Source organism: Sinocyclocheilus rhinocerous, unplaced genomic scaffold (genome assembly GCF_001515625.1).
Source record: "Sinocyclocheilus rhinocerous isolate Xijiao unplaced genomic scaffold, SAMN03320098_v1.1 scaffold659, whole genome shotgun sequence".
NCBI lineage: Eukaryota > Metazoa > Chordata > Actinopteri > Cypriniformes > Cyprinidae > Sinocyclocheilus > Sinocyclocheilus rhinocerous.
In genome coordinates this window covers 2195387-2206231 of record NW_015652995.1, presented here as the reverse complement: position 1 = coordinate 2206231, position 10845 = coordinate 2195387, and the positions used below count along the sequence as shown (strand labels likewise).

At 35.3% G+C, this 10845-nt stretch overlaps 1 protein-coding gene across 1 annotated transcript in view; it reads right to left on the bottom strand.

Moving 5' to 3' along the window:
• Positions 1–10845, bottom strand: part of LOC107715242 (pleckstrin homology domain-containing family A member 7-like) — a 100666-nt gene that overhangs the window by 46162 nt on the left and 43659 nt on the right. The window contains exon 4 of the mRNA XM_016521322.1: positions 5141–5224. Within this exon, the coding sequence (XP_016376808.1) occupies positions 5141–5224 (84 nt within the window). The remainder of the gene's footprint in view (positions 1–5140; positions 5225–10845) is intronic.

Here is a 10845-nt window from a genome sequence, read left to right as displayed (position 1 = left end):
TATATATATATATACAGCCAACTTACCTCAGTTCCACAAAAGTTTTCCAGCATCCCGCCTCCACCCCAACACCTCACTACTAATCTAATTTCATCCCATTCTTGGGATGGGGGGGGTTCTCTGGGTTCGGGCTTTAACCCGAGCTCGGAGCCCTCCCTCTGGACAGCACACCAAATATGCTACTAATTGCTCAATCACATTATATGTTAGTGCGGACTCGTGAATCAATGTTGAATACTGTTATTCTGCTTAATATTTTCATTGAAACCATGAAACTTTTTTTCAGGACTTTCATAAATATAAAATTCAAAAGAACAGCATTAATTTGAAATATAAATCTTTTGTAACATTATAAATGTGTCCTCTATGAGTGTCAACATTAAAATAATCAGAGCAGACTGAATTTACTGCTATTAATTTATCTTAAGACTAGAATACTCTACACAAGTTTTGTCCATTTTTTTGCCCTGATTTTCAGTCTGGACAAGTTGACACTAGTTGCCGAAAGTCAGAGCCAGTTTGCAGATTTGAGCTGACAGATTTCATAGAAATTTGCATAGTGTTTGATGGCCACAGACTCTGATTTTTTTTAGCTACCGATTATGATTCCATCCAGATGGAGGATATCAAACAAGTGTGATATTTTGAGCTGATTTTAGAACACACTGTCTTCATTTGTCATGTGCTTCCTACTGTAACAATAAGCTACGTGTTTCTGCGTGAGTTTCTTGTGTTCAGACTGACTTGAAAGTCTGGTAGTGTGTGATCCTCAACCGTTTAGTGTACGATGCGCAGTAGTTTTTCCACTGTAACTATTTACAAAGTCAACAAGTGCATAATGCCCAGTGTTTTAAAATCTGTTCAGATGTATGTCAAATGCATGTTAAATCTGTTCTATCTCTTTCTATCCTTTATCACAAAAGCACTGCCTGACTAAAAAAAACATACATAGATTGCAGCTTTTTCTGAGTGCTTATAGATAAAATGTCTCTTCTACTGTTTCCTGCTGGCATAATTACAAAGGAAACTGTCTACAAGGACCACAACATTTCGTAAATACAATCTACTGCCTAAACAACAATGGAATATTTACTTTGCATAACTGTCATTACACTCTGACCTTGAGGACTGTCAAATCATAAGAACAGTGCGACAAAATATATAATTTCTGTCCTCTTCAAACTGTTCTTATACTCTACTCCCAAAACCTCACTACCATAAAATGCCACTGTGTTATAGTTATGGCAAACCATAACCCAAACCATTCACATAAACCTGTATGACATATGTTTGTTCTTTTTCATCAATTTTAATCAGATTCTCCTTATATAAGAGGTAGAGTCAGCAGGGAGATGGTTCAGGAATCCTCACAGCACGACTCTCACACTTAGAATCTTAGAACAGATGGCCAGATATGCAAAGAGTCAACATACAAAAGAAAAAGAAAAACAGGCCATCCTTCTAGATATGCACACTTGAAGAATCTGTGGGCTTTGGGCACTCAAATCTCTCTAGCACCTTTTATTCAGTGGCTCTTAGTAAAGGTGTGGAAAGAATCAGCACGGTATAGCAGCATGGTGCAGCACTGACATGAAAGGATCAATATTTCTAAAAACATTGCTTTTGAAGTTTAGAAATCTTTTAGGTATGAAAATATTGATGGTTAAAGCTAGCCTAAAATTTAAAAGCTATACAAACTGATACAATCTCACTGTGACTCACTGTCTATGGCAGTTATGTTATTGTTAACTAAAACCATTAATTGTTTTCCGTCTTGGCAGCTAACTAAAATAAATAAATTTAAGCACTAAAATGAACAAAACTGAAATAAAAATATAGTAAAGCTAACTGGAAATTTATATATAATAATAATAATAATAATAATAAAATAAATAAAAATGACGAGTGCACATAATAAAATTACTAAAACTTAAACTACTAAAAAGAAAACGGAAAACATAAAAATAAATGCTAATTCAAGTCAAGTCACCTTTATTTATACAGTGCTTTATACAATACAGATTGTGTTAAAGCAGCTTTACAGGGTAAAATAGGAAAAACCTGTGCTGATAATGCAAGAGGACAATAGAAAACAGTCAGTTTATTAGTTAAAGTCAGTTCATTGTTGATTCAGCGATGTCAAGTCAAAATATGAACTAATATTATAATAGTTCATAAATAACACCAAAATCAAACTGGGATATTCTGATGCTTAGATATGTTGAGGGGCCTCTGGGGCCCCATACAGGGCCTGTGTATACTGTCCCAAGCCAAACGAGTCCTCTCTGTCTCTATGATATATTAGATGTGTCAATATAAGATGTTACTGCATGTTTTCCACCATAAAATTGTATGATCACTTAGAAAAGCAATAGCATAATATATGTCTGTGGTAAAAAACAGTGCAAAATGAGTTCTGCAGTAGGGTTGGGCGATGTCTACAAAATTGGCATTGGCCAATGTCTACAGTGAAGCATAGCGATGGACGAAGAATCATTTGCAGATTCGCAGCGCCACTGACAAACATATAATCTTGTAAAATGTGTGGTAAGTACTGCCACTCCATAGTATAAACAGAGTACGTGTGATCGCGAATCTTAAAAGTGAAAGTGAAACTAAAAAGCGCTCGTGCATTCAAAAGCAGTTTCAATATAATAATAATAGCATAATATAAAAGGCATAATATTAAATTGGGCCACGATGTCGGCTCAACATCGTGATGTCTACCAGCCATCTAGAATATGTATTTTCCTCCCATCTCGTATTTATTCCCTTTAGGGGTTCCGTATACATGTCATTTTCTTTCTGAACACGGTATTCTTTCCGAACACGGTATTGGGATGCCGCGGATTGCGGGGGGTATGGGGGGTGGGATCACGATGCCGGCTCAACATTGTGATGTCTATCAGCCATCGGCGATGGACGATGACATCGTCTATCGGCCCAACCCTATTCTGCACCAAAGTCTGTTTACCAAAAAGTTATACCAAAGATTTAAAATTGATTCACAATTATACTTCAATAAAAGTGTCAAAGGAGAACAAGTTCTTCCAGAAGAATCTGTCCTCATACTCTGCATAATGTATAGTAGTTAGGTTATTATATGATCCCTAGAGCACATATTAGATCTTTCCAGCATGTGCCTGGTCTCCTAATACATTAAGAGCCAATGACACATTACCTGCGGTTCTCAGAAAGCCTCATGCACCCACACAGCTGTTAATGAGATGCATTCATTTGGAAGTGGCAGGAGAATACAGCCTCCTGCTCACAGACAGACGCTAAGAAAGGCCCAGTCTTTGAAATATATGCACTAATATGAGCTGCTTTTAGAGAGATCCAGGTTAGATAAGACCGGTGGTCAGCTGTTGAAACAATGTTCTAATGGCAGATCCTTCTCGGACTAAGGCTGCTGGACTGTGTAGCGTTATTATGAGGTTCCCTAACATAACCTGAAAGATTTTGATGTATCTCTTAATAGCATAAAATGAAACAGTCCAAAGTTTGTCTTTGATAAGGAATACCACTGAATTTCGACATATTTTCCTGTACAAACCATTACTGAAGAGCATAACAACCCAAGTGCCCTGTGCGCATGTTTGAGAAAACAGACAGCTATAATATAAGTTACAACTTGACAGCAGCAAGAGGGAATCTGAGTGAGTGAGACTATTGACAAATGCCAGTGGAGACATGTGATACTTAAGTCAGCTGTATCCTTCCAGCTCTGCATCTGCTAACATATAGATCATTAACATGATATATCACAACCGTATGATGGTACTGATTTTTAAAATGCTTTTAAAAAAGTCTCTTAAGTTCACCAAGCCTGCATTTATTTGATAAAAATATAGTAAAAACAGTAGTATTGTAAAATATAATTAAATAACTGTTTTCTATTTTAATATATTTTTTCAAATTTAATCTATTTCTGTGAATTTTCAGCAGCCATTAGTCCACAGAAATCCTTCAGAAATCAATCTAATATGCTGATTTGGTGTCTAAGAAACATTTCTTATAATCAATGTTGCTAACAGTTGTGCTACTTAATGAATATCGTGATATGTTTTAACCAGGATTCTTTGATAAAAATCAAGTTTAGCAAAAAAGAACAGCATTCATTTGAAATTAAATTTTTTTATGTAACAATGTAAAAGTCTTTACTGTCACGTTTGATCAATTTAATGCATCCTTGCTGAAAAAAAAGTATTAATTTCTTTCAAAAAACACCTTACTGACCCCAAATATTTGAATGGTAGTGTATAATATCAAAATAGGAAATACTCCTATTTAATTACCAGTGTTGGGGAAAGTTACTTTTAAAAGTAATGCATTACAATATTGCATTACTCCCTAAAAAAGTAACTAATGGTATTAGTTACTTTTCATGGAAAGTAATGCGTTGTGCTACTTTTGCGTTAGTTTTTCTCATCGGTGCTGGGCTTGCTTTTTTGTTTTTAACATAAGACATTTCTTTTTTTGGCAAATGTATAAGCCCTTCGACACCAAAAGTGAAATGAATAAGCCTCCGTCTGAAGAAATGCAAATTCACATTTGTACAGTAGAGGATTCAGCTCAAACAAACCTTTCAGCTTTGCTGCCAGTCAATAAATGGGAAAACAAAGTAACTGGCATTACTAATTTGAAAAAGATAGATATTTTTTGTAAATAAAAAAGTAATGCATTACTTCACTAGTTACTTAAAAAAAGTAATCTGATTATGTAACTTGCATCACTTAATTACTGATACAAGTCTATTAACTGAATAAACTAATTATGCAGCAAATATGATCAGCTTTTAATTAATAGTCGGTAATGTTACTATTTAAACCCTCATCTGGTCGAATTTGACAAATGTACCCTGTAATTTATTATTTGTACCATTACAGGCTTACATTTAATCTTTAAACACAGTTTTGAGAGAAAATGCTGCTGGAATTATTTTGGTCCCATATGCAATTCACTCATGCTTAATGAAAGTCCCTGTTGAGCTGTTTAGCATCTTAAAAGTATAATGAAGTCTCAATATTTCATCTATGTTATTAGAAACCAAACTCAAGAATTGGGCTGCTAGTTTGAGACAGAACATAAATATAACCAAACAAGAAATGACCTAGTCATGTCAAAAGACAATACTTACTGGTCCTGAAGTCTGAAATCAGAATTCTCAGCAGAGATCTGGCCTGTCACTGGATGTATGAAAGTAGTCGTCCTCTGGTTATGGCTACAGATAAGACAAAAACAAAGCAAATTAGCATGGTGATTATTATGCTTCCCTGCAGCAAAAACACCATCTGAACATCAGCACAATCAATGCCTTGGATTTTCCAAGTCCGTCACAAAACAAATCACACACACCAGTGATAATCAGCGGTGTTTTGCCTCTTTAATCATGTTGCTTACAGAGTAACCACAGATTAATGCAAACATATATGCAGTATATAACCTAATATCATCTATAATATTACAAACAGTAAGTTAGTAAGGTACAACTGGAAAAGATTTATACTCTCAGTGTAACATAGTCTGAGGTTTGGCAACATGTCAGCATGACATGTATTTCCAATGTGCCTATTTTAGGAAACTGCATCAACATCAAGAGTGGTCTGTTACATTTGAGGGGGACATGACTGCACAGCAGAAACAGACTGTGCACCATATGAACAGAGGCATTGTCTCTACTATGTATTAAAGTGCTTCATGAAATGAACACCAAGAGACTAAATAACAACAAGAGACTAAATAACTGCATGCATATGTACTGTAATCAAAGTTACACTGCAGTCTATGTCTGAGCTGATAAAAAGCACCTTTCAAATCTGTTTAATGGCTGCAGAGTGTTAAAGGAAAATGTGTGCAAAAGGAACACAAAAGAAAAGAAGTCTGATAAGAAATCTGAAGGTTATATAATTATAATTATACGCTCAAACTACAACGTAACTTAAAACAACTGTATGCACATTTTTTATCTTGAAATATCACTTTAACAAAATCATTCTAATGGTACACTGACTTCAAATAAGGCTAATGGCTTTTGTTTCTTTCACCAGATGTATGTTTTGGGACTGGGAGTATGCAAGTTTGGTGAGTGGGTACGAAATTCAGTGAAAAGGCCGGATTACTTTACGGCAGCAACAAATGCATGTGTACAGCCAAAGCCACTTGTACAATTATTCACTGTAATTATGACAGTGATATATTTACAATGGTGAATTTCACTCAAACTCTACATAATGGAAAAAAATACTCAGAACTACATACAGTTGCTTTAAGGTATGGACACATTAGCGAAATTTCATAAGGAAAAATCAGCACCAAAATCTGACAATAACCATCCCATAGATGTTGTTTCTTAAGCTTCATTAGCAGGTTGGTCCAGCCAATGCACAGTCCCAAGCACACGTCTCAGGACACTAACTGCTTCTAATGGCAGCTCCAATGACTTTACCAATTGACGATTGGCTCATTTATGTAGAAGGCGGGACTTATTCTGCCATATAGACTGCAACAGTGCCTGCCCACTTTTTCAACAACTTTGGTTCCTTGGACCTTGAAAGTATTTATCCTAATGTTTTTCTATTAATTAAAAAAAAAAATCTCTGTTATAGAGTTACAGGCTATAAGCAGTGAACCAAACCAATCAGCTGAGGTGAAGCACAACAAACGTTGCATCTTTTACCCCCCCAAAAAAAATGTGAAAACCAGGTAAAAAGACAAAGGTGCACGACTGTGTGCTTAACGGCTTTAATGAGGGTAAGAACTACAATCTCATGAAACATTACGAATGACAATCAAATAAAAAATTATGAAGAAATATAAAACAATTACATAATTTGCAGCGCTTTATGGTAGTGGGTGGAAGCTAAAGCATTCTTTTGATGCAATTCGATTGTTTTGATTCTCCGATTTCTGGAAATTTATCTGCAGAATCATGGGTAATGTAGTTTTTAACCGGAATTCTCACTGTTAAACATGATCATTTAAAAAAAAAAAAAAGATTAAATAATGCATCTGGTGGCTTCAACAAAAGCATATACCATTTATTAAAAACCTTGCTACATTAACCTTGTAGCTCTTTAAAGGTTTCAAAATCAATTCCCCTATGAAGAAAATTAATATAATTTTTACTTCCGGAACCCAAATGTTTCTTGGTATATATACAGTCTTTAAGCTAACTGAAAGCAATATACAGTAACAGTATGAAAGAGCGCTGTTCTGTTGTAATAAAGAGCCAAGATAAATTCAGCCGTGGAGACTGTAGTAGTATTCAAGCAAAGTGCAGGAAGCTCACTGGTTCCTAAGAGATAAAGCAACCGGTATCAGACATGACTCCACCACCATCAACTCCCACGCTACGTCCTGAATATTTGGCAGACAAGCCATGCAGAAGAAGCCATAGTAATTCTCTGAAATTATTTATAATAAAAAGCTCATAAAATCAATTAATAAATAAAATAAATTTTAAACCAAATAGAAGACATGAAATGTAGTTTCTTGGCATTATAAAAATTGGGTGTTGATTTACTGACCTCAAAGCCTTGAATGTAAAACACTCCCTATCTGAACAGGAATGCTTTGAAGTCATGAGGCATCCTTTCAACAGCAGAACACACTGGTGTGCATCAAGAGTGTAAACATGTGAACTCGACATGCTTTCACACTTCCACTGAGGCAGAGAGAGGTAGAGGTGAGGTCAGAGCACATTGTTTCCTTTCCAGTCGCTCCTATATATTTAAAGACCATAATTCACTGCATGGAGATGCCACAGGTTGCAGCGACTATATAAGCTTTACGGTTGTTTGTAATGGAGCTCTTTACTATTCTGGCTGACAGCCTGTGATAAGTGAAGGATTTGTGTGCACAAACATGGTGTGCATCCTTGAAAGGAGCCCCTGGATCTTTATAATCACAACACCTGTTCAGTCTCATGTGATTGTGTAGAAATACTCACTACGTCTTGCTGCAATGCTACATCAGTACCACCTTATACTTTTAAATATACACCATTATATGAAAAAAAACTGAAATTACACAAAGGCTGTGATTTAATCGAATCAAATAAATATGCTGTATGTTCACTGTGAAGTGTGGCTCTGTATTTTTTTTACAAAATTATATACAGTGGTTACTACCCACTGTATATATATATATATATATATATATACACACACATAAATAATATTTGTATATAATTATTATTATTAGTATTATTTAATAATAAATACAAATTTTCCCAAATTGTGCAGCCCTACATTTAGGTTTGGTGTCCGATTTTTTTTATTTATTATTAATAATTTGTTTTTTTGCACAGTTTTTTTTTCTGCCATACTGATTTTGAATAAATGTTTTCCAGGCTGGTTCATTATCATGCTATAAAATATTTCAGATAAACATAAGAGATGGCTCATATGAGATGGCTCATAAAAGGAAACAGAAAAACTAAAACTAGTTATTTGCTTAACATGTCCGTCCGTCGTTGAGAATAAGCTGCAATGTGAACCAGACTTTTCACTTCAACTTCAAGTCAATATTTCTCAGCCGGTCTGTTGATTTCTTTTAGTAGCTTGTCTTGTCACCTGTTTTTTAAGACATCACTGCCACACTTTATGTTTCTTTTCAATTTGTGACAAGACTCTCTGAATCATGATGACTGGAAGTTAAATCAAGTGGTCATAACAGCTGATGAGACCCTCAAGCAAACTTGGCACAACACAAGCTAAACTGCAAGTGAAAGACAAGAAGAACTATGCATTAATTTATCTGAGGATCCAAGGCTATATCCAGCTAGTGCACATCAGATGACTGCGTAAATGTGTCAGAAACAAATTAAAAGGCTACAATCTCTCAATTAAACAGACAACTCGCCCCAAAGTGAAGGATTTGTCTCTATATTGCTTGGCAAAAGCCAGCTGGTATGTTTACAGCTGCAAAATGAATTGCCTTGAACCATTATTTGTTCAATGGGCATGTAAAGCTGGTGTCTATTTAAAAATGTTCAGATAAGCTGTGTTTAAACACCGGAAGCAGGTTGAAAAGCATTTCAAATGGCTCTTTCACTGGGACAAGGTTATTCCCATTCACATCACACAGAATGAGGGAGAGAGATGAAATATACAGAAAGCTCAGATACAAATTTCATCTTCTGACATTTAATGCAGGACCCCTGATTACAATGAGAACAATGAATCACCACATAATCAGTTAGAAATCCCACACACTGACCTAGTGTCAGCATGCAATTTAATGCTATATAGAGCAGCCAAAAATGTTTCATATGACAGCCATTTAATATAATGTTATAGGCTGTGCAATGATTCATTGAGTAGTTTCATTATTGCATTCGACTATATTATTAAGTTTCTGTCGCATTAAAAGCTTGGTTACTTGCATATCTCAGAAGCACATAACAGTAAATCAGCTGAAATTAAAATTTAACTAAAGCAAGACTGAACTTCACACTGTGAAAACACTCTGCAAACCAGCCAGGCATCGCCTTTAGAAAACACGCTAGTGCAGCTTGTTTACCAGTAAGCTAAAACCGTACTTAAGAGACCCCATTACTTCAGTGAGAGCATTTTCACAATGGTGAACATGACCTGGTCTCCACTTACAATCATTAAGCGTCCCTCTGATGCCATATACAGTGTTGCAGAACAGCAGCAGGCTTTTGTTTACCTGTCTCTTCACAGCTTAGGCTTCAGCGCTCTGTCTCTGTTGCCGGGGCTTTAGAGTGTCTAGCTGTCTCGTATGGTTGGGAGGGTAAAATGCCAGCGGTGTAGTGGTGTCTTGTGTCAGTGTCAAGGCACTGAGAGAGCCGACCCCTGAAAAGAGCTGCTAGAGCTTGCAAAGACTGTGAAGTAATAACCCTTCTGCATGAGTTATTAGTCAAACCTTAACAATTTAAATCGCATCATATGACCCCTTTAATGCTTGGAACATACACTAGTACCAAAAGTTCAAAAGTTTGGGGTCTGGATGATTTTTAAATGCTTTTTTTTTTTTTAAGTCACTTATGCTCACCAAGGTTGCATTTATTTGATAAAGTAAAAACTGTAATTTTGTAAAATATTATTACAGTTTAAAATAACTGTTTTCTATTTTAACATGTTAAAATGTAATTTATTTCTGTAATGACAAAGCTGAATTCACAGCAGCCAGTCTGCCTTCTCACATTATCCTTATTACTAGTATTACTCTTGAAAACAGTTTTTTGTGGAAACCATGATTTTTTCAGAATTCTTTGATGAATAAATGTTCAAAAGAACAGCATTTATTTAAAACAGAAATCTTTTGGAACATTATAAACATAACTGTCACTTTGGACCAATTTAATGCATTCTTGCGAAATAAAAAGTACTAATTCCATCATAAAAAAAAAATAAATAAATAAAACTTACTGACCCCAAACTTCTGCACAATAGTCTACTTGTATACTAGAGTTTCCTACAGAATACAAAAATGCAAGGATTTCATACTAACTGAGCTCTAATGATACTGAATTTCTGTCATGCAAAGAGTGCTAAATAATTTTTAAAAAAATGACAAGATGAAACACTTTTAAATGGCAAATGTGTTAAAACATTTCTTGTTATTATCTTTATTTCTGGGAATTTTGTCGAAATGTTGCTACAAAGAAAAACAGCCGTGTTACGCCCCATGGCTCGAAAAGGACGTAACAAAAACGGGGACACAAGAAAGTGCGAATAACATACAAAATGTATTAACAAAATAGAACTATACAGAAAGAAACAATGTAACATGAAGCAGTCAGGAATCAGTGGTGTAAAGTTAAGTGAATGCATGAAAGTGTAATGGTCTGTAGTAATGTTGGATGTATAAAGTAAA